Source organism: Colletotrichum lupini, chromosome 4 (assembly GCF_023278565.1).
Source record: "Colletotrichum lupini chromosome 4, complete sequence".
NCBI classification, from domain to species: Eukaryota; Fungi; Ascomycota; class Sordariomycetes; order Glomerellales; family Glomerellaceae; genus Colletotrichum; species Colletotrichum lupini.
This window is the reverse complement of record NC_064677.1, coordinates 3117826-3142502: the sequence shown is the minus strand read 5'-3', so window position 1 is coordinate 3142502 and position 24677 is coordinate 3117826. Positions and strand designations below refer to the sequence as shown.

Sequence of the window (24677 nt, the reverse complement as noted above, 5' to 3'; positions counted from 1 at the left end):
GATGACAACGAATTGAGAGAGCCGCCCTTGTATCCCAATGAAAGAACCATATAGCTGCGCTGATGAACCCCTTGCCAACTTGAATGATTCGACTGGTGCTGCAAGTCCGCAGCTGTCATCGAGATCTTGGTAAGCCCGTGCGGCCTGGGAGAGTCGTCAATAAACGCTATCGAGTAGTTTGCCAATCTAGGACTACTCAGATTTCAGCGGAAGGTTTGCTACAGGTCTTCCTCGTTGTATATGAGATCTGGCGATTAAGATGAGAGTCAGCTACCGCGGCCGTCAGATAGTGTGCAATACTCTCGGAGAGCAATATGATACCCGTTGCCTAATCAACGGCTGTGCCAGTGTGGCGATGTACTTCCAATTAATCGTCTGATTGCAGACTCGAAAACAATGATTACTAGATCCACGACATCACCATACTCTACTCGAGCTATCCCGTATCTTCTTGCAATGTGCACCCATCCTGATCTAGCTTTTCCAACGTTTCTGTGTTTCTGAACTGTTCTGATCACTTTCGTATTGTATGAAGGAAGTTTTGAAGGAACGATACATAATCCTGTCCCCCAATGGCCGCTACCTGAACGACCGGCGGCAATGGTTCACTAGGCAGACGTCGGTCAACAACGTTCATGGTAAGATCAGATTATGTTTGCAACCGAGGATTGTGCGCTTAACTGCTGCCTTTTGGCCATGACTCGTCAGACTTCTTCACTGTACATTGGCGGATTACTCACCACTTTCAGACGTGACAGACCATGCCGCACTTTGGGTGCTACTAGCATCACGGCTGGACTCGTGGTCTCTCGCCGATTGTTCAAGCTCCTCTTCCCCGTAAAAGGATATCTCGAACACAGCCGCAGCGAGCTTCTCGTCAGGGAAGCCGGTCTTTCTAGCTGGCTCTCTGTGTGCGTTTGATGTCTCAGAGGTAGGAGCCATTTTGGTGAGCCAACAAGAAGTCAATGAGAAGAATGGAAGGTAGTGAGGAAGAGATAGACGGCTCTGTCAGAACTGAGACAGCGGAGCTTATATGCTCTGGGACTACAAGTGCCGCCTACGTGAAGAACCAACCCGACACAGACGGATCACTCGTGGAGATCCCAGGCCAGAGCCATTCAGCATATGGCGTAGATCCTTCAAGTCCGGAAAGAAAGTACGAGCCGTACGGCTGGCTTAGAGCTTATCTTCAAATTATTGGTGTTGCTTTCGATTTCACCCGCAAGAAAACTTTTCGGATGTCGCCGCAAGTATCCACCTGGATGTAGCAGTCAACCGTGATCAACCTTTGGACCGTAAGAATCGACATTTACCATCACAGGGCCGTAGAAGTTCATCCGGCAGAATAATCGCTGGAGGACTAAGCTTAGGGTTCGCCAAACCGATCCTACAGTCACAGAACAAAAACAGATCTCCAGCATCATCAAATCATCTTTTTGGCGTCTGATAAGCTCGAGTTACTTAAGAGATTGACAAAGAGGTATGATACGTCGTAGCCTAGACATGGCGCGTTGGCGTCACTTAGGTCAATGACCAAAGCCAAAATGCGCCTCTCGCAACAGCCTATTCTGGCTTTCGATAAAGTACACATGCGCTCGGAGTCTCGGCTCGAGAAGCAACTTGACTTCAAACTCTACGCAAAAAGTTGATCACTGTTTAGATACGAGCATCACTTCGATGCCAGAAAGACAAAGACATGCCTCCGAAGGCCAGCAACATTGAACGCCAAGCGTGGAACAGTAAATGCAGGAGCCTACTCGCCAAACACATTTGTGAGACTTTCTGTAACCCTGAGACTTCCTCTGGACTAACGATTAGTTGACGAGCGTCTTGGTGTTGTTGTGGAGGACTCCAAAGTACGCCTCAAGACGACAGAAGATGATCTGTATGCGTGGGATTGTCGGCCCTTCATTGCCCCGCTCTTCGAAAAAAACCTCAGCACGCATTCAGTCGGCGGGTATAAGAGATCTGCGCGGGAATCGGCACGTTATTCTGGGCGATCCCTGCTGTCGTAGACGACGCGGAAGACGAGAGCCAAGTCATACGAGTTTACTAGCTTCCTCTTTAGCTTTTTCTAACATGAACCAGTTAGAAGCAGAGAATCAGTGTTTGCGTACGCAGGTACAAGAAATTCTCGGGGAGAGAGACCAGTTGAGATGCAGTCTTCAGGAGATGGAAGACTCGGCAAGGAGAGAGAAGCAAGCCGAAGCAGACACAGCAGTCAAGCTCGAGGCCGCCAACGTTGAGTGTGAAGTTCTCCGAAATCAGCTCCAACAAACAAAAAAGCAACTGGAGCTGCTCGAAGCTATGGTCTCTCGGCACCGCTCGGCATTTGCCCAGATTCTGGATGTCACAGGAGGAATCGTCAACAAGTCTCCTGCATTCACTAGCTAAAGTACACGTGAATACGAAACTCATCTGTCATGCTCCGAGATGCGTCGACGAACGGTGCACACCACAAGTAGAGGTGAATGGTTAGCCACTGTTCAGATCGCGGTATTCAGGGAGTTGCCGTGATGTCGAATAACAAGGCGTCTGCCACCGCTTGAGAAATGCTCCACCGACCAGAATCAACGTGAGATGATCCCCTTCCCCATTTACAACATGGTGTCTGCACATCTGGAGACTATCGCTTTGATCTTTGTTGGCCGCCTGGTCCCTTCGTTCACGACCAAGGATTTCTAGCAGATTCCCTGTTTCCAGCGAAGTGAAGGGCAGTCGCGCTAGGTATCACCGTAGCAAACGAAGATTCGGACTATAAGTCAGTTGTCCACGAAATTACGATCGGGTGCATCGGCGCGGACACGCTCAAACCCGCCTTGTTTCAGTTTCGTCGTTTGGCAATTCTGGGGATACCCATCCACTTTTGCCACTCAATATACATATTGTGGCAGTCGAGAGCTACTTGTCTTGCACGAAGTCTCTCCCCAGGCTTCCTGACCGGACGAAACCAGCAAGGTGGTAAATATACTCTTTGCAGGCTGTGACACTGCTGAAAGAACTTTAAAGCGTTGGCACGTGGCTTCTCATTCAGCGGAGGATTCTCGATCTGTGACATGATGTCGTCAAGATCGTGCGGCTCCAAGCGGCGTGGTGGCAACGGAACAATTTGATCGGTGTCAATGGCAAGCTTCTGAAGCCTGGGAAGCAGTCTGATGGCTGGGATAAGCTCCTGTGTTCGATCAGTATCCGACAGTTATTCTACCGACATTGGAAGCGGGGTTCGTACCGAAACTCTCACCCCATCTAGTCCACCCTTCAGTAGCAGGTGCTGGACATTGGGAAAAAGAGCCACCACCACTTGTACGTCCCTTAGAGGCCAGTCGTGTTTCTGGAGCTCCAGGACATTCAGATGAGGGTGCAGAGAAAGATCCCAAAGAACGGACGCCGATTTTGCTATGTTGTAGACGACAAGACTGGATCGACGGGCGTTGGGAAACGAGTTCCGAGCTGCTATCGGGGTTTTTCGCTGCCCGATACCAAAATTTCTTTACCGAAGGCAAGGTCCTTCCATGTAAGCTGGCGTGGAATACATCGGCAAACAGCGATTCGCCTTTGACTAGATCAAGCATTAATTCTTTCAGGCCGTTCATACGGCAAAAGACTTCAGCAAAAAGCACGAGTGCTTCATTATCGAAGGGCTCATTCATTGCTTCCGGAAACCATTTTATGCGGATGGTAGAAGGCCTTGGGGAGATGTCAGTTCCTCAGGTGTCCTCTCGTGCAACAGAAGCTTTTGCGGTTACCTGACTACCGGAAGGACTTTTTCGTTCCCTCTGATATCTCGTAAGAAGCGATAGATTTCGGTTCTATTCATTTAGAAGTCGATTGATCTGAAGATATATGGGATGGATATCCATTGTAGAAGTTACTCGATAGGGGAATGTTCAGTGCGCTCTCAAAATCATCAGATTTCCAGAGGTCGAAAATGACGAAGACGATGTCCAGTGGTAGTTCAAGGAGCGGGAGTAGCTTCGAGGGAGTAGGAGTAACGGAAGTCGGAGTCGCTGCATGTGGTGAGGGTGCGGAAGACGTGGTCTGGCTTTGAAAAGTAATCCTACTACCACCGATACGCGCAAACGGCTTCATGCTGAATCTCAGAGCTGGAAGTCGAAATGGAGGGTCAGGCTGTAACAAAGAGTGTTGACATGAGTTGGATGGAGTTGATAATGTTGCATGGCCTCGAGAGGACATGAGTAGTCTCTATCTACCCGCTCGAGAGGTTCCCTGATACCCGTGGTAAAATATGCTGGCATTCGAGATGATGTCGTTTGCCCGGGAAAGGCCCATCCAGATATCGCCAGAGGAGATATCTTTTGATACTGCTCGGTCACCCAAAGAGATGAATCACTGTTACGATCACCATCACATAAGATTTGATTCGAGCCGGATGGATTCGGGGGTATTGTCGAAGGTCCGATGAGACTGTGTATTGATTCTCCTTAGTAGGACAAGAGAGTGAACTGCGGGTTTACTTGCGGTCGAACTGTCTAACCCGACGATCACAGAACCACAAAAAACACACCGACGAACCAACCCGCATGAATGTGCTGCGCGATGGAAAGACCTTGGACTTTTTATCATTATGAGGCTGCAGTTGGGAATTACGCGGTGACTGCCCAGCGCCCATCAAAGCATCAGACTGAAGGTGGATGTCTAACTGAAAGCCCGCATCGTCAGCCTTCCGGTTCTGTCTCCTCTCGCGTTCGCAAACAACCGTGCAAGCTTGCTGATAACGTGACCCAAACAGCTACAGCTGCCGCGATCATGAAGAGTGATCCCGATAGCAAGCCAAGAACGGCGGCATACTGCCAGGCATGTTCGGCTGTGAACCAAAAGACTAGACCCATGACAAGCTCGAACACCATGAGGTCAAAGAAGAAGATAGGTACCCAAGCCATCGCCTCGCGTACCCTGGTAGTCTCTTGCACGCGCTGGAGCTCAAACGAAAGCATAATCGTGATCATTCCTGTAAAAGCCGCCGTGATAATCGACCCAACCAGGAGGCATGTTGACATGTCGCTCAGGACCGACGTGGTTGTCGATGATCGATTGGCCAACATGAGTGCAGCAGTGATGCCAGAAACCGCCGTTGCGACATTCAGCGTTGGGTATGAGCGCCTCAGACGCGCAACCTCTGCAATCTCTACGTGGTTTTAGCAGTAAGCTCGGCCGGATGTCGGAGGACAGAGCACTTACTGTGCGACGAGTCCGGCATATCGTTCTTTGTGAGAGAGACTAGGGGACTCATCAGTGAAATGATGAGATTTCCTTTTCCGAGAACATACACCACATCACCTTTGGAACGAGAGATTTTTGTTGACGATACTACGCGAGACGTGGATGGCTGGCTGATCGCGAAGTATTATATAATGGATGCCCCGCGTTTGTATGCTCTTTACAGCTGGGGGGTTGGTAAAAACTGTGTGTCGCTCCTGGCCGGAATCGGTGCTGTTACCGTGGACCGAAATCACATTCTATAAATAAGGAACGGCAGCTCCTGCTTCATTGGCGCGACGTCAGACATGGCTGTTGCACCGACTCGACAGGAGCAATTGGCGCTGTTCTCAGACACGTGAAGGCGATTTTGGTCACTAGAATCCCGACTTTAGACCGAGAAGAGCCTGATCGGCGGCGTCTCGATTGCTCCTTGTCAAGTTCGCGACATGACGTCTCATTTTGCGTCCCAGGGTCGGCCTCTGTCAGAGCTCGCTCCAGCACGTGAAATCCAGCCTGAAGAATGTTCAAACCCCATCGAAGCATCATTGCTTACGGGATGCAAGAGGTTTACGGCTATCTGATAAAGGAGGCTTTTTGCGTAATCTAAATTGGCCTAGGTTGCTGAGGAACATGAGAGATGGATCAGCTGCCAAAAGCCAATCCAGCCCATTTAGATCACTCCATTCAACACCCCAGACTGTCAAATATGTTTGTGAAGACACAATATGTACTGTAAATCGCCAAATTGTGAAGTAGGCCAGTGGCAATCGGCCCCAAGGCCGGATATCAAAAAGCCAGAATCGACTAACGCTCAGCATTAGCTGTCTCTCTTGCCCGCTCGCGCCCAGAGAGAACCGTACCTCTACTCCGAAATCCGCTCATCATCTCGCTTGCTCTGACACGGCATATAACATGACTCCATCCATCTTCTGCCTTTTCTTTAATCCCATCAACAACGGAGATGGTCTGCAGATCCCACTGAAACCACCGATATAGCCCACTGGTGCCAAGCAGACCTCATCATGCGCGACTATGAGGTGTACACGAGCGCAGCAGTCTCGATCATCGTTCTCTATAGCATCGCCTCTATCGCACGTCAATACGCACGGCTGAAGCACATCAGGGGCCCCTCAAGCGCAGTATTTACCAAATGGTGGCTTGTGCGCGCCCTACGTAGTGGCAGGGTGCATCTTGAATTCTACGAGGCCTACCAGAAATATGGTAAGTTTGGGACCCATGCCGCTTCTGAAGGACAGCAAACGTCCAACATTGCAGGATCTCTTGTACGTGTCGGGCCGAGGGATCTGATCACGAGCGACCCAGACCTCATGAAGCATATGCTCGGCGTGCGTACCAAATACAGGCGGTCGGATTGGTACGATGCCATGAGGCTCGATCCCGGCAGGGATAATGTATTGTCCATGAGGGACGAGGCGTTACACGCCCAGCTTCGATCCCGGATGGCTGCTGGAGTAAGTCGCGCACTGGCCCAGTTGCCTCTGGGAAACCTAACCGGCTTTCTCAGTGCTCCGGCAAAGAAGTTGAGAACCTCGAAGGAAAAGTGGACGAGAACATTCTTCGTCTTATCGATCTAGTCGATCGCTATGTTTCCGAGAACAAGGCTTTCGACTTCGGTCTGAAAGCGCAATATTTCACCCTCGACGTCATCTCGGACCTTACTTTTGGTGAGCCGTTTGGCGATGTGGCTTCCGACTCGGACGTCCATGAGTACATCCGCACATCGGAGCAGAACATGCCAAACGTCGTGCTGGCAGCAGTCCTGCCTTGGCTCCTGGCCCTGCTCTCTTCGCCCTTGCTTCGGTGTCTATTACCTTCTGACAAGGATGCCATAGGGTTCGGAAAGACGATCGGGTACGTGTCTCGTGAGGGAATGACTGCCGGATTCGTGTCATGAGCACTCACTTTGAGCCCCCTCTCGGGACATCTTTGACACTGTCTACAGTGCTGATAATCGTGCGTTGCACTGGCAGGATCGCCCAAAAAGTCGCCGCGGCACGTTTCGGTCCAAACAAGAAGATCAGGAAAGATATGCTCGGCTCCTTCGTAGCTCACGGTCTGACCCAGCAGGAAGCGTCATCGGACATCCTTATGCAGATGAACGAACCCCCGAGCCTCTGTGGTGCTGGCTGACGTTCTTGAACACTAGTCTAGCTGGATCCGATACAACGGCGACCGCCATTCGCGCGATGCTCCTTCACATCATCACGAGCCCCCGAGTATCCACCGCTCTTCGTGAGGAGATCGAGTTGGCTAAGCCGTCGTGGCCCGTGATCACAGAAGCAGAAGCGCGTAGCATGCCGTACCTGCAAGCTGTGATCAAGGAAGGGCTTCGGATCTTCCCACCTCTCGTGGGCCAGATGTCTAAGGAAGTCCCCAAAGGCGGAGACACGTTCAAGGGGTCCCACTTGCCGGAGGGAACCCGGATCGGATACGGCGCATGGGCCATCTTCCATCGTACCGATCTGTGGGGGCCAGATACGCACGAGTTCCGGCCAGAGCGGTAGCTAGAAACGGGGACAGAAGACTTGAAGCGGATGGAAGGGATGCTGGAACTCGTCTTTGGGCACGGAAAATGGAAGTGTCTGGGACGAAATGTGGCCATGATGGAGCTGCAAAAAGTTTTTGTCGAGGTTAGTCGAGGCCACTGTTCGGTGCAGGAGCAGCATCGTGCGGGCACGCTTTACTGATTGTCTGACCAGCTTATGAGGAGATATGAGCTCGTTGTCGTTGACCCAACGAAGCCATGGAAATCCCTCAACTACGGCATCTTCCTGCAGTCTTCTTTTTGGGTTCGGGGATACAAGCTGGACGCACGGGGCCGCTCGTCACGGTGAACACACCGCTACATGGCAAAGCACAAACCGGCCCTTCGAGATGTTAACCAACCGCCGAGGTGTTAAGGGTCCGTACACGGATAGTGAAAATAGAGACGTTGCAATGAACTCAATATCCGACGCAATGCAGAGCTTGTACCTTCCGAGAGTTCCATCAGCAGGCCTTGAGTCCACTCAGGCCCGACCTTCCACCTCCCACGTCTGGATAAGGTCGGCCAACAATAACCAGCAAAAGCCTTGGGAATGATGTCTTGTTGCTCTTTGCTCTGTACTGCTACGTGGAGTGTTACCCAGAGACGCCGTAGGACGACAAGCTGTACCGGTTGTCGCGCAACTCAAGAACAGTCATGCTGCACCCATAAATGGCTGTTGTGATGCAACGGGAGGCGCATTCGATGATCCAGTCCTGATGCTTGGATTAGTTGCGTGGAGTCAAATGGATGCCTAGGTTGGTTGCGTGAAGCAAATTGTCACCCTTCAATATGTTGGAGACGCCGTTCGCTCCATGTAGGCTGTAGCATCGAGGGCGGGACGAGGCCAATCAAAGAAATTAACGGAAAGGTACCACAGGTGTAGAACCTGCGGTTTGACTTAACTGAATACGGGGGAACGTACTCAAAACCGCCCATCAGGAATACATTCAAGGCTACTTAGTCGCTGTTCTATGAACCCGTGAAGACGGACTATAATACCATTAGATTAATACGTCCTACGTTTTAGTAATATAGAAGCTAGACTAGTCCTCTAACGCGCGTTAATACTCCTCCCGCTATACCTAAACCCTACTAAAAAAAACGAGAGGCTCGACTCTCTTCTTAATAATATTTATATTAGTCTACTACGCGGTACTTTTTTAAAAAAGGCCTATGTTAAAGGCGTTAGTTACCTCCTCCTTCTATAACTAGCAAGACTCTTTGGCTAGTTCGACCGAGCTAACGTCGTCTTTGCGCATTTTTCTTAGAAGAGACGCTATCTAATCTACTTGCAGTTCGATGAAAGAGGGCGCGTTGGTGTGCGTTGTCGGCGCCTGCGGCCCGTACAGGAGAAATGCGTTGGGCATCCCCGGCACCAGCATACCGAAATAGGTGTCGATCCCAGCCTCCCAAGTCTTCTGAAGCTTCACGTCATGCTTGTCGTGTATGTTCATCTCGAACAAGCCGCCCGTGGCGGAGTCGTAGCCGGTGGCTGCAATTATGACGTCCAGTCGATGGTGTTGCAAAGACTCTCGCCCTTCGATCACGATGCCTTGATCATAGCAGGATGTAATCGGCGTTTTCTTGAGGTCAACGATCTTGACATTTGGACGATCCAGCATTTCGTAATAGTCCATCTCAAGATTGACTCGTTTGTCGCCAAACCACTGGAACTGTTCCAGGGGTGCAACGATATCCCTTTTCTCTGGATCGGTCATCCGAGCCCTGGTCTTTCGAGCCCAAAAGTCGTAGACGCTCGAGTTGGCCGCTTTGTCGAACATGACATCGCGATAGTTCGACAACGTCAGACCGAAACCTCCCCTGTTCCAGAGGCGCTCGAAGAGAACAATGCTGTCTTCATTGCTCGTGCCGTGAAAGTAGTCCGTGTTTTGATTGTACGCGATGGCTGATGATGAGCCGAACTTTGCCTTGTAGAATATGCCGTCGTAGTAGTTCTTCAACTCCTCCGATTCTCGGTACGGGAGACTTCTCTGGCGCATGGGAACCGCGAGGCAGGGGTTCCGTACGAAGATAGTCAACTGGCAGTCCTCTTTTGCGAGTTCCTGAACCAATTGTAGACCGGATGCGCCTTGGCCTATGATCCCGATGTTTTTGCCCTTCAGTTGAAGGCGTTCAGGCCAAGCGGATGGATGGATGATATCCCCGCGGAACGTGTCCAGGTTCGGAAAAGGAGGGAGATAAGGCTTGCTGAAACTTCCGCAGGCGAAGATGGCGAATCTTGACGAGATGCGAAGACCTCGTTCTGTATGGAAGTTCCATCGCGCGCTGCTCGCGTTGTACTTCACGTTGTCAACTCGGGCATCGAAGATGGTATCCACTCGCAGATCGAGGGTGGCGTCAACGTGAGAGAAGTATCGTCGAATCTCCTCGTGCCCGGGAAATCTCTCTTTGAAATTGAAGGTTTCCCACACCTTTGGTAAGCTGAACTGATATGACGGTGTGTCCGAGTCAACCCGGGCTCCGGGATATCTGCTGTAGTGCCAGACGCCGCCGAAGTCACTTCCGGCCTCGAGGATTTTGGCGGAGTACCCGAGCTGTCTCAACTTATAGAGAGCGTAACAGCCGCTGAAGCCGGCGCCCACAATGACGACATCGGGAGCAAGCGTTCCTGTGGGCTCTCCTCCGGTGTCGTGGTCGGCCATGGCGGTGTGGGAAGGAGCACGGCTTCGAGAAATTTTGTCGCTGTCCGAAGCAATGAGGGTTGAAGGTTATGGAAGCGTGCTGGTAGATTTGTAGACTGATCAAATCAGAGATCTCGAGAGGTTTTTTTTTTTTTTTCAAGTAAGTCGACCTCTTTTCTACCTTCCCTCGCCTTGCCTTTGTACCCGCCTTTCTTTGGTCTGGTCGCAAGAAGAAGACATGGTCGCATCGCCAAAAGCCTGTGAGATTCATTTGTAGCTCCGCTTCCTAAGCCCCCATGCACTCACTAGGTGGGACTGTTGTGCAGACGCCCTCATTACCGCAATTTCTTGATCACTCGAAAGCGATTTCCGTCGAATGGACCAAGGGGTTTTCTATCATCTCGGACCGTCTTTACAGTATCTTGAATAGTCATACTAAGCCACCAGTGACATGCAGTGGGGAGAGCCGGTATCAACTGATCAGCAAAGCGCAAACCTGCCATGACAGATCACTTCTTTTTACAGCCACCCAATAAGGACACAACACTAAGTTCAACACTCATGCAATACAGTACCCCCGTTGCCATTTGCTACCGCGTACGCCGAGACTGGTTTCGACTTCGCATCTCTCCTGCGTTATGAAACGGCAGTGTTTATAGGCACCTCGGCTCATATTACACTCGCCGTCCGTGATATTAAGCAGGGCGAGTTTATAAGACGACTTATATTACTACAAACTATTAGCCATTGCAGCTTCCCATAGCTACTTAATATAAGCTCAAGTGATAGAGACATTAGTTGCTACGAGGCTAAAAGGGTGCAAATGCTTCGGGCAGCAGCTAGATAATATTTAAAACTATAGGATCTCCTCGTAGGATTAGAAACTTAGATTTTCCAACCTTCCCTCTAAGTCTATAAGTCTAAGATTATATCTATTAAGGCCCTTTAGTTCGCTCTCTCTATATTAAAAAATACTTACTAGCCTTATATTAGTTACGTAATTAGGAATTTAGTAAGTAGTCCTCTATTTAATTTAATTAACCTAGCCTATCTTAACCTTCTTATTAGTCTTCAAGAATTTTAATAGCGCACTAAGTAAAATGTCATTCGCTTCTACGCTATATATGTTATAATACTTACCTTTAGTCTCGTTATAAATTATTAGTACGTGGCTACTATTACGATATTTCTCTATAGACTAGGCATTTCTTTAACTAGTCTTAGGTACGCAGATGCTTTTTTAAATATTAGAGTTTACTAAAATAGAAGCCTAAACTATATATATGATTTAATACGTAGTATATAGGTTTCATTAAGCTTATAGTTACTACGAAGTATAATATTAATTATATTATAATTCGCAATAATATATATAATACACGCCGCGTTACTAAATATAAAGACAAGACTATTAGTAAAGTAGTTTTTATAAACTTAATTATGGGTTTAATAACGTAAACGGCGAACGTTTTGAATAATCTATATCGTAGCCTAAAGTAGCGCCGTTATTAAGTAATTAGACGGGGGAAGGAATATAATAAAAGCCGCGCTCTAAAAAACTTATAATAGGATTTCTAACTTATAAAGAGGGCTTAATAAATACCTAATATAAAAGACATAGCTCTTTTACTTATACGGGGCTCTCTAATGGATCTGCCGTAGCTAGCTTAGAGGATACCTAGTTTCTTTTACTTATTTTTATATAGTAAGGACGGCGAGGTAAATATAACTATATTATTACGCTTATTCTTATTATTACTTTTTCCTCTAGATCCGCGGTAATATATTACGGATTTTTTTATTTTATACTAAAGCTTTTGCGGCCTTTTACTTACTTAGTCTAGGTATTTAATAAATTAAGCTAGACTTACGCTACTTCTATTTACTTATTATAAATTCCCTTACCCTTACGTTTTTATTATTACTTAGTATTTTATAAGCAGTAGCCTAGGTTAGTTTAGAGTCTTTATAGTATTTATATAATTTTATAATTTCCGAAGTGTTTTCTAATTCGATAGTACTAATCGCTTTTTAATTCTTTTTTTTAGCGAGCTTTATGTATATATATAATTATTAGCGTTATAATAATACTAAGACTTAACCCTCCCTAACTTAGCTAAACTAACTATTTAAGTATCCCTAACCCTACCGAATCCTAAGTATATAAGTAAAGTAAATCCCCTAATAGATATAATCTAGTACTATTCCGTAGGATTATTACTATATCTTAACTTTTTTTTAAAATAATAGAGATATCTTCGGGGTCGAGGCCCTTATTTTTAATAGTTATAAATAAGCTAAATAAATAGTAACTAAGTTTTTTATCTTTGACCTCTATTATATAAAGAATAAAATTAGTAACTCTACCCGAGATAAGATCTCTTTTTTTAATTACTTTAATAAAACTACTAATAATAAGCTTATTTAAACTAATTAATAAGACTACGGATCCGATCTAGGCTTTAATAACGACTAATACTCGACTAAGTTAATAACTAACGACGTTTTAAATTACTAATATTTAAATAATAGAACTTATTATAATAAAAAGTTTCGTTCTACTTATTAATATGCGTAACTAGGCGACCTAAGTAATTAAAAACTAATAATTTTATTTAGGGCCTTAAATAACGAACTATAGAGTAAGGTAATGGGTTTTTAGTTAGGATAATTAGAACGTATAACTTAGAGTAGTATAATAGTTAACTATTTTTCGTTAGCTACTCCCTATTTTACAAAGCTTTTAATAAAAAGCTCTTTTTTACTAAGCTTTTAGAAAACGCTTAGGTATCGTTACTCCGAATTAAGCTATATGGTAAGTATACTTATTATTTTATAAACGATTTTAAATATTAAGACTAGGATAGGCGCATAGGCTATATATAGCTATTTATTAAAAACGTTAAGAAAGTAATATTAACGTTCGTACCTTAGTAAAGTTAGCGAAGCTTATTTATATACCTTCGTAATTATAATAAACTTATTACCGATTTAGCCCTAATATATTCTACTAAACGTAGAGTTATTAGTCTAGCTTACTCTTCGTTATTAATAATTAAAATTTATAAGGGCTCCTCGTGTAATAATACTAACTCCTCTCTTAGCTAAATTAATAACTTTAACGAACCGTAAATATTTAAAAATAATTCGCTTAACTATATTAATATACGGTTTCTAATTAGATTTATTTATAATTAGAAATTTTTAGTAAGGGAAGCCTATTACTATTTAAAAAAAAATAGGATTTTAAAAAGTTTAAAGCTATTATTTCTTATTAAGAGCGACGACGGTACGGTAAATAAGAGAAGTACTTAGAATTAGTAATATAAAGTCTTTAAGAAATATAGGGCTTAAATTAAATAAACGTTCTTTATAATATAAAAGAGTATATAAAAATAGGCTTTAAAAAAGGCATATTTTAGTAATATTGAAGAATTCGATTATAAAATATAAATTATATTATTACTATCGGTACTTAAAAAGAAGTTTAATATTTGATTTTAAATACTAATTAGGAGTTAGCTAAGAGATAAAGAATATAAATAGCTTAGACGCTATATATAGTTAGTAATAAAAAAAGACGCTTTAAGGTTTTTTTTATAACCGTATACGTTAGCTAAGTAGGATATAAGATATATTAAAAATTACCTTACTATTTTAAAAATAAAAATAGGGTTAGGCTTAACGTACTTATAGTTTTTATTTAAGAAAGTTCGGGGGCGTAAGGTACTATTATTTTTAGTTATATAGTAATATAGGGTTAAAATAGCTAGTTTAAAGGTTTATTTAATACTATATCGTAGGTTATACGATATATATATTAAAAACGCTATATACTATATAGGTGCCCTTTTTAGATTGAGATCGTTTTTATACGTCGTAAACTATTTAACTAAATAACTATTATACTAGTTGCTAGGAGCTAATATTAGCAAAAGTCTTAAATAGAGTTTAACTACCTTAAGGGAATAGTACGGTAATATGTTATATATTAGGGCCTATAGAGGTTTTTTGTAAAAAGAAAAAAAAAAAAAAAGAAGAAAAAAAGAGAATAAAAAAAAGAGAAAAAATAGCTTTATTAGCGAAGAATCGGAGGAACTAAGTATTAGCTAAAATAAGAAAAAGGCTTATAAAATACGCTCTACGGGGGTACGACTTAGTTAGTTTATGAGGGTTAAGTAATAGGGATCTAGTAAGTAAAAAAATAATTATAAAGGTAACGAACTTATTATAACGTAATATAATAATTAAGTATTAGTAAGTAGGCTTTAAATAATCTAAATAGATATATATATAATAAAGTTCGGCTTAATATAAAAAACTCCAAATTAGTACCGCGTTTTATTAATTTATAATTTATAATATTTATATTATAACGATTTGGGAAGCCTTTTTATATAATTAAACCGTCCTTATTAATTAACTTTTTATTTTATAATAAGCGAATATATATTATAATATATATTAAAGTCGATTATTGTATTAAGCCCCTAAATTTATAAGCTTAATTACTATATTCCTTACTATTTAATATACCTCTAGGACGTAAGAGCGGGTACCCCTTAGATTAGTTAAGGTTTATTATATAGTTTAGTAGCTAAGAATAAACCTAGTTAAGGTAATTATAAAATAAACGATCCGTAATAAATAAACGTAATAAAAAAACTTCTTTTTAATATAATATTCTTAACTAACGGGAGATATTAGTATTCTCGCTATATAGCCCCGAGAACGGTAGTTAATATATAGTATTTAGAATATTAAAATAGCTATTATTAAGCTCTATAATAAGTAATACGTCCTTCGATACTATATATTATAAATAAATAATATATATTTTATACGGAGCTAAGCGAGCGCATAGAGGTCGTTATTCCCTTTTTAAATAAGTAATACTATTTAACTTAATAATTTATTCTTTATTAATCTTTTTAAAAAGGATTATTTATATATTCGTTACTACGGGTATCTTAATAAAAACTAGGCTTAATCGACCCGTATATATAACTAGGTCTACGATCTTCTTTCTTAAGAATCTATATAAGGACCCGGATCGGATTATATAAGAATTTTTTTAATAATACTTTCGGCTCTAGCTAATATAACGAGGATAAATTAAGATATATTTAGATACGATACGACTTAGTATTTTAAAAGTAACGTATAAAAAGAGCTAAATAGCCTTAGTCCTAGTCCTTTAACGTTTATAAAGGGTATAGTAAATAATAAGATATAGAGTCTCTATAGTAAATAGCATAAAAAGAGGTATTTATACTAGCTATAATAGCGTTAAACTACTTAGCGCTTATTATTAGCGTATACGACTTTTTATAAATTACTAAGGTATTAAAAAAGGAAGGCGGTAGTAAAGTAATATTAATCGATATTAATAACGGTAGTAGTTATAAATTTAGTTTATTTATGAGAATACTAACTTACTACTTATACGTTATATATTTTAAAATAAAGAGATTATTATCTCAAAGGTTAAGAATCGGGGACTTTACTAAGATTAATACTTATAATAATTAACGTATATAAAGAAATATCTTAAGTACTTTAAATATAAGAATAAATAATAATAATATAAAGTAATTAACGTTACTTACTTAAGAGTTTTATAACTTAAATTATTAAGTACTTTTACCCTAAGCTTACTTACTTAGTTTTAAGTCTTAAATACGATTATTATAACTCTAGTTAATAGTTATACGAATTTTCTTTTTAATAGGTCAATAAGTCTTAGTAAACTAAGAATTATATAAGCTACCCTATGTATATAGCGGCCCTACGCTTTATAGGGGTTAGCGAAAAGGGATTTATCTTATATTTAATATACTTTTCTTTTTTTATACGGACGTTTAAGATTTTAGTACTAATATAGTCTAGCTTAGTACGGGAGTACTTAGCTTAGAAAAACCTAAAGTTAATAGGGGTACTCTATCTATAGTCTAGAATAAATATTAGCTTCGGTATTATTACTAATAGGGATTCTAAGTAGATTAGAAAGCTAGTTCTAAATTACCTAACCTTTATTATTAGAGATAGAGAGCGTGCCTAAGTATATAGGTCGGTCGTTGAATAATACGTATTATATTTAGTAAGTATATCTATAAGCTAGGGTTTAATATATACTATATAAGTATTAAAAACGGCTTAGGTATTTATATAAAAAGAGATTAAAAAGTTAAAAAAGGTAAAGGCCTTTTCGCAGACTCTTATAACCTCTATATAACGCCGTCGCGCTAAAATCTTTTTAAACAGCTTTAATACCTCGCCTTATTTATTAAATATATCCCGTATTTAGTTCCCCTCTATATTTTATAAACCGGATCCGCTAAAAAACTTAGTAAAAGAACTAATAGATCTTAAAAGAACTCTTATTAAGTCGGTAAGTACGTATGATAGTAATTATTCGTATTTATAGAACTTTTAGCTAGTAGTTTAAAACTACTATTTTAACTACTACTATACCCTCTTTTTATACTTTACCTAATAACTCTACTTTTAACCTATTCTAACTAAGAATAATATTACTTAACTATTTTTTTAATATATTTAGCTCGCTATTATTAAATAATATAAATATAAATATATAAGCTTCTATTTTAAAAATATTGCGTAAGTCTATTTTAAATAGTTTAAAAAAAAAACTTTCTTTAGCTACGCTAATCGTACTTATAATATTAATATTACTTATAAAAGAATCCTTTATTATACCCTCGCTATTATAGTTAAGTAGTACTAAATCCGTCCGTTATTTATATTTTACTAAGTTATTAGGGGTTTTATTTATATTAGCGTCGTCTTACCGGATGCCTAATATAGTATTATTAAAAATAGTAGCGCCGTTATTATTAGCCTCGATTTTATATAGAGTATTTATATTCCTATTTATAACTTCTTTTATTATTACGTTTTTATATTTTATAGTATTAAGCGTTCCTTATATACTATTTTTAACTACCCTTACTTTAATTATATTACTAATCTCTACCGTATTTTAATTAAGTTTAGACGTTAATTTCTTTTATTAATAATATATAACTTATTATTAGTACTTAGTACTATATATCCCCTTAATAAGTTCTATTAGTTAGTTCGGATATACGTTAGTTTAAGCCGTTTATATAAATAGTAAAAGGCTTTTATACTAAGACTTACGAAATAATTTATGTTAAAAATACTTTAGCTATTTAGGACGTAAATAGCTCTATTTAATTAATTATAAGTTAGATTAAAATAGATAACGGCCGAGAATACCTATACTCCTTTACTTAGCTATACGGCCTTTTATTTTATACTTACCCTATATTTCTAAACCTTCTCTTTAGCCTTTTTATTATATATAAAAACGACCTTATTTAATAATATAAGAGCTATAGTATTACGAGTTAAGTAATTTATAATCCGAATATAATTTAATATAGCTTACTACTTAAGAATAGTTATTAAAATAGAATTCTATTACCTTTAAGTATAATAATACGGAATAGAGGCTATTATAGACTTTATATTAAGTTTCGAAATAAGCTAATTTAATATTTTATAGTTCGTAAACCGTAGCTATTTATTAATCCTAACTAACGTTTACTCTTTTTTAAATAGTTCGAATAGCTAAAAAGCAATATATTTTATTTACCCCTATAAAATAATAAATTATTCTTAATTATTCAATTTTAATTAGCTAGCTTATATATAGACTTTAATTAAGAAAGTATTTAAGAGATATAACATACTCTTAAAAATTTATATTAGTAACTATAAGATCTAAAACTTACTACCGAGTAGAGAAATATTTTAGACATTTTAAAAGTACTCCGACCGATAAAAATAACGATTTAATACTTTAACTTCGCTTAATAATACGTAATAACTAAATTATACTATATTAAAAAAGGCTAAACGCTAATAAGCCCGTAATTATACTATATAGCCGCATCCGACCTTAGAATCCGGTTATAATAAATAAAAGAACTATTATAATAGTTAATTTCTAATCTTTTTATTAATCTTCTCTAGTAGAGTTATAAGCGGCTATATATAAACTTTAAAACTACTATATTTAATAATATTTAGGGCGTTTAATAAGGATAATAAACTAGCTATACCTAGATTTATTTAATATATAGAGCTAAAATTAATTTTTAAAAGTTTAAATTTAATAGTTAATTAATTTCGGATACTTTAGGATATTTACGTAGTTATTAATAAGCAACGTAGTATAATATAAAATCTCTATATATCGTCTCTTTATTAATTTATTCTTAGTATGTACACTGTACCCTAATAACTAGTATATATACGAAATATATATATCTAACCCTATACTTTTAGAAGCTAATATACCCTATTTATTAGTAAACCTTACGGATAATAAAACAGTAAAAAAGAAAAGAAAACATCTTCTAACTAACTTTATAATATATACGGGACTAAAGATTAGCTAATAGCTCTTAGTATAATTAATTTTATAACTAAGATAATTTAGAAACATTTACTTAATTCGGGAAGGAAGAGGTAAGTTAAGCTTAAGGCGGGTTAAGCTTAAGGTAAGTATAATAAGTACCGTTCGTAAAGGTTTACTAGCTACGTTATTTAAAATAGCTAAAGGCTACTAAGTTTATAATAAAACGAGAATATAGAATGCTCTAACTAGAGAATAATACTATAAAATAGATCTTTTTATATTATCCTAAAATACTAACGACGTATATATATAAATTAGACTTCGAATAAGTCTATATAAATAATTTAAAATTAGATCGTAATTAGTTTTATTATATATAAAACCTCGAGTATTAATAGCTATCGTAATATTAAGTAATTATATCCGCTTATTAATATAATATATTAATACGAAGTACGGTTATTATAGCCTTATATTACCCGGCTTAATATTACTAAATTTAATAAAAAAGGCTCTTAGGTCGGGGCGAAAAATAGCTTATTAAACTCTTAGGATATAAGATCGAGCTACGTATTAACTAGTTATAAAAGGGAGTAAACCTTAATAGTTAACGCTCGCTATATTACCTCTAAGATAAGAGTTCTTAAAAACTAAGATCGATATATTAAATAAATAAGGTTATTACGAGATTAGCGCTAGCTATGATCGTTTAGATATAGATTAGTAAAATATCTCGATAAGAGGAGTGGATATCCGTTAGCCGTAATATCTATCCCTTCGATAGTTTCGTTTTCCTTACTTTTTTCTTTTCTTTTTCTACTTCTATCTTTTATCGTTTTGCGGGCAAGGTCCTCTATCTCGTGCTACGCTAGTTAAATTATAGTTACTTTAAAGCTTATGCATGCGCCACCTTATCGCGAGGAGTTTCCCCCTTATCCGAGTAGCATTAGAGAGCCTATGACCTGATGGTAAAAGTAATAGCTAATGGGTAACGCATTATATTTTAAAGAGATGATCTTTTTTCTTATTTCTTAGAAGCCTCTTTAAAAGTGCAATAGCTGTACCGAAGCGAGATTAATCCTTTTACCCCTTAGAAGTCCTAAGGCGTGCTCCAATGTAGCTCCTCGCAGCTACTTTTAAAAAAGCATTTACTTAATCCTTAGCCTAGGTTTGCTCAATCCAACGCATCCGGCCAATGATCCCGGGACATCTTACAGGGTCTTTCTCGGCTTGACAATCTGGGCAGTAGATACCCTCTCTTAGCCTAAAATGGCCGCGGGCGATCCTAGTATAGTGCCACATATTATAATCTCCATCGCCTCATTTAGCTTCAAGCCACAAGGGTCGCCATGATGCCAAGAGAATCTCCCAGAGGTCTGGGACCTAGTGTCTAAAGATATCGTTCGGGTAGCGAAACGTTTTGATAGGAACCTTGCTGCGAAGTAGGCCGTGACGGCCAGTGTTACTCCTAGCCTATCACGGTTATGGCCCGCCCATAAATGCATTACCTCCCGAGTCCAGAATCAACGGATTCGCACCTAGGCTATCTATTTATAGCGGGGTCTCTAAGCTACATCTCTGTTAGCGGGTGAGCTAATGCTACTTTTGCCCGCATGGACGGGCTAGCCGTACACAGCCTCGCTAGAAGAACCCCTATTATTTTCGTTCTTAGCCGCATCTAGACATAGAAGAGGAAGAAGATAACGATTAGCCCGGCATTTCCAAACGTTTAGCTAAATACGGATAGAGCGATTAGTAATACAAACGGCACCTTCCCACCTTCCTTAGGAAACGCCAACCTCATTTCGCCCTAATAAGCCCGGCATGTCACTACCCGGTTATCTTTAACACGCCACGCGGTTATATTCTAATATTACCAGTCTCTAAGACCCGGGAGCTCCAGTTCTAAACTGCACTCCATTGGCTTTTAAGTCCTTAAACCAAGAGCCATAGGAACCTCGTGCAACCTCTCTGCTTATTCGTGCCACGTTGCCCAAATCTAATTACTAAGAGCCTAGGTCTACGCTTATCTCTATCGGTTACAAAATCATCCCGGTGTGCTATAAAAGGAATTAAAGAATCAACTTATCATTACCTTCCTTGCATCATTAGGGCTATTAGCTATTGCATAGCATCAAATACTTGTGCTAGCTGTCGGTTATTTAAATAGGTACTACGTTAGTATACTAGCGCGATACGAATAGCCATAGTGCAATATGGGAACCCTAGTGTAGGGTAGTCATCCTGCCGTTCTTCGGTATTAATACTACTAGAGTAATCTAATTATATAGAGACCCATTGGGCATACCGAGTGACGTAAGAATAAAAAGATCTCGTCTAACACGAACGCTTAACACCTTATGGCGAGATAATGAACACTAGACCCCGGCTTTCAGCCTATTTAATAGATTTTAAGAAATAGAAAAGATCATCAGGTAAAGCCCGGGAAATTCTTGGGCAGGCAAAACACACATTAGTATTCCTATGCCGGCTTTTAGTAATCTTAAGCATAACGGCAATGTCTTAAACTCATTCTTAAGCTCATTCGGATTATCAGTATATATCGGTTTCCGTGAGTAGAGTAAAGGAAGTATCGAGCGGGTGTTCTAAAAACAATACCGCCTCGCCCTTTAATAAAAGCGTATGCGCATGCATGCAGACTGGTATATAAATACTCACCGTCTTACTGCCATAGCTCATTTCGCCCTTACCGTCGGCTTTAGGCGCCCTTCGCGTTTATAGAGGTCGCTAAGCTTCTTATTAGCGAGGTGAGCGGTCTACCCGTTTATACCTACTAAACACTAGATAGTTTCGATGCTTTGAGTGAGATATAATAAGTATCGAGCATCATTTAGATAGGCAGGGGCCATTGCGTGTATATTAATAAGTATAACGAATGAGTAGTTAGGGGAAGAAACCCCATATCTCTAATAAGTATACGATCCCTTAAAAAAGGATACCCTTATTAGCCTAACTCATACCTCTAGCTGAGTATAAGCCAGGTCGCTTAGGGTAAAACAACTACCATAACGAATGTCCTAGGGCAGTTTAGTAGCTTCGACTCTATTATTACGGAATAAAATATAATACTATCTCCAATAGCAAACGGCTTCTGCCATACACTTTCACGGCTATATTATTAATTATACTTAGAACTAGTAAGTATTTATTAGTCCTATAGGCTCGATAACGTCCTCACTTATTAAAACGCAATCCTCGTATCTAGCGCTATATACAAAGACCTAAGCCGCACATTTTACCCTATATTTAAACTTATTAACGTAATAGTATCGATCTATTTCAAAATAAATCTAGTATAAAAAGCGAAACGGGTCCTAATACGCTACTAAGTTTAACTTCCCTCTTACTTAATTTTTCTTAGTATTTATTATTAATAAATAAATAAGCCTATTACTAAATTACTAATAGCCGAAAACTTTTTACCTCTCTTTACTAAAGCCCGTATCCGTAATAGCCTTATAGCTATTACTAAGCACTAGATTAATATTAACTAATATAGCTAACCCCGAACTAGGCTCTAAGATATTTCTAAAGCCGAACCTTATTATAAAAGCTAAATAACGCTATAATACTAAGGCTTAGCTAACTTAGCCTAGCTTAATAAGAAACTAGCTTAATATTATTAACGACGCCCCTTTTTTAGTAAAAGGGCTTATAATTTTTATAATAACTACTCCGATTAGGTTCGTTATAAGGTTCGTCTTAGTAGCCTTAGTAAAAAAAGCTAAATAATACGAGGTATAAAAAGACGTCTTTTTAACTATTATATAGTTTATTAATAGCGTTATTATTAGTTTTAATAGTTTTAAAAAGTAAATTACGAAAGAAGTTATTACTTATATTATCTAAGCCCTTAAAAAACTAATTAATTATAAAATAACCTTAGTAGCGGCTCGGAGTTAGGTAGCTATTACTATATTAATAATAGGTAATATTATTACGACGACCCGGAGCGGCTAAAGCTCTACCTATTTAAAGGCCCTATTCCTCGCCCCGGATTAGCTATAGGTATAGCTAGAAGAGGATCTTTATATTTTTATTTATATCTTAAAAAAAGGCTTAGTTACTACTTAGAAAATCGTATTATTTATTATATACTAGATTATTTATAAAGCTTTTAGCCTAGGGCTAGCGGACCTTCCCTATACTTACTATATTAATATATAATACTTTTTAAAGTTACTAAATAAGTAAATATAAAAAAAACTATTTATAAATAAAAAAAAGCTAGTAAAATACCTCGGCGTTTATTAAGTCGAGATACTTATTAAGTAGTATACTTACGTTATATTCCCTTCTTAATTAAAAAGAGCGGGCTCGTATCTAGAAAGCTAATTAAAAAGTATTAAATACTTTATATAATACTACTTAATTTAATAATAGCTCTAAAGTAATAAGCGTCCCTATTTTTATTAATTAGAACTAGTAACCCGGTACTAAGCCCGCGTATATAAAAACGCCCTCTATAAGCTTAATTATTTATTTTAATAATAGAAGTACTAATAGTAATAGTATAAATAAAGACGAGGTAGACGAAGCTAAAGACTCCCCCGATAATACTTATATCGACTATCCCATACTACTTATACTAAGTAGGAGCTAATAGGTAGTATAGAAGCTAAGTTATAATATTATAAATACTTATACTTACCTCGAACTCGACTTAGAAATATAAGCCAAGAGCGGCGGCTTTATAAATACTACGTATTATATAAAATAATATTAAAAAAATTTCTTTAGTATATACGGCTTTCTTATAGTTTTATTAAGAGGCTTAAATAGATATAGTCCTTATTTAAGAACCCTAAATAGGTTAAAAGGACGGTGACGTATAACTTAATATATATCTAGGTTTTAACTCCTTTATCCTAGTTAACTTTTAAAATAGTAAAAGTACTAGATTAAGAGTATTAACCTATATATATAAAAAAATAAAGATAAAAGTAGAGTAATAGAGGCCTATTTATATAAGAGACGTATTATAGTTAATAATTAATAAAACGACGACTATTATTAATATTTATAAATAACTTAATAATCTCTATAGCTACGTAATAAAAATATTACTAAAGTTTAAACCTCTAGAACGAACCTTAATTATAAGTAACTTTAATACGTACTACTATTTCTAAGAGCCTAGGACGAGGAATAGGAATTGGGGAGATAATATCGTAAACTAAGTAAACGGTTATAACCTCTTTTTAATTAGTAAAGTTAGGGTAGTAACCTAGGTCTGCGAATATATCCTCGACTTAGCTTTTTTTAATATCCCTTTTATATATACGTAGGTTAGCCTATACTTATACCTAGGGGCTAATTACGAGGCTATTATTATTATTATATTACTACTTAGACGTTTATAATTATAGAGCGAGGACCGTCCGTAAATACGGCTATTATTAGTACTAAACTCGGCGCTACCCTAGCTAAGAGACCTAATTAAAAGGGGGTAAGCTACGATACCTAATCTAAATAATTATCCTATTTTAATAAACCTAAATAAATAAGTAAGTTATATCGTTAAGCTCTTCTCCCGAGCTATTAAAGTAGTTAGTAGGATATAAAAAAGAGATAGGGAAAGCGTAGCTTAGTAAATAAAAGAATATATAAAGGCTTATAAAACGTACCGTACTACTTATAACTAATAAGCCTAGGAAATAAAATAGTACGTATACCTTTTTTTAAAAAAAGAGTAGAAGGTATTTTTAAGTACTATAAAAAAAGCTAAGCGGGCGTACTAATTTAAAAAGATTAATAAAGTTGTTTTAAACCGGGACCTTTATTAAACTATAAATTAGCGGAAAGCGAGCCCGCTAATTAGAGTACCCTTACTAGT

At 39.0% G+C, this 24677-nt stretch overlaps 6 protein-coding genes across 6 annotated transcripts; 3 read left to right on the top strand and 3 right to left on the bottom strand.

Annotated features, from left to right (window-relative positions):
• Positions 1–218: 218 nt before the first annotated feature.
• On the bottom strand, positions 219–942 carry CLUP02_08032 (uncharacterized protein; the record flags this gene model as incomplete). The annotated part of the gene is made up of 2 exons (XM_049287024.1): positions 219–247; positions 741–942. The coding sequence occupies 2 exons, from the start codon at positions 940–942 to the stop codon at positions 219–221; spliced, it is 231 nt and encodes a 76-aa protein (XP_049144167.1).
• Positions 943–1696: 754 nt separating this feature from the next.
• Positions 1697–2394, top strand: CLUP02_08031 (uncharacterized protein; the record flags this gene model as incomplete). The annotated part of the gene is made up of 3 exons (XM_049287023.1): positions 1697–1772; positions 1819–1856; positions 2089–2394. 3 exons carry the CDS (start codon positions 1697–1699, stop codon positions 2392–2394), a joined length of 420 nt encoding a protein of 139 aa, XP_049144166.1.
• A 430-nt stretch (positions 2395–2824) lies between these two features.
• CLUP02_08030 (uncharacterized protein) lies at positions 2825–5763 on the bottom strand (the record flags this gene model as incomplete). Its single annotated transcript, XM_049287022.1, has 14 exons — positions 2825–2936; positions 2991–3172; positions 3242–3416; positions 3481–3687; positions 3755–3809; positions 3873–4007; positions 4062–4128; positions 4212–4441; positions 4534–4656; positions 4715–5146; positions 5200–5238; positions 5289–5328; positions 5403–5477; positions 5539–5763. 14 exons carry the CDS (start codon positions 5761–5763, stop codon positions 2825–2827), a joined length of 2097 nt encoding a protein of 698 aa, XP_049144165.1.
• Positions 5764–5926: 163 nt separating this feature from the next.
• On the top strand, positions 5927–7745 carry CLUP02_08029 (cytochrome P450; the record flags this gene model as incomplete). Its single annotated transcript, XM_049287021.1, has 4 exons — positions 5927–5952; positions 6182–6692; positions 6746–7092; positions 7388–7745. The coding sequence occupies 4 exons, from the start codon at positions 5927–5929 to the stop codon at positions 7743–7745; spliced, it is 1242 nt and encodes a 413-aa protein (XP_049144164.1).
• A 30-nt stretch (positions 7746–7775) lies between these two features.
• CLUP02_08028 (pisatin demethylase) lies at positions 7776–8075 on the top strand (the record flags this gene model as incomplete). The annotated part of the gene is made up of 2 exons (XM_049287020.1): positions 7776–7871; positions 7941–8075. 2 exons carry the CDS (start codon positions 7776–7778, stop codon positions 8073–8075), a joined length of 231 nt encoding a protein of 76 aa, XP_049144163.1.
• A 973-nt stretch (positions 8076–9048) lies between these two features.
• On the bottom strand, positions 9049–10431 carry CLUP02_08027 (cyclopentanone 1,2-monooxygenase; the record flags this gene model as incomplete). Its single annotated transcript, XM_049287019.1, has 1 exon — positions 9049–10431. The coding sequence occupies one exon, from the start codon at positions 10429–10431 to the stop codon at positions 9049–9051; it is 1383 nt and encodes a 460-aa protein (XP_049144162.1).
• Positions 10432–24677: the final 14246 nt, after the last annotated feature.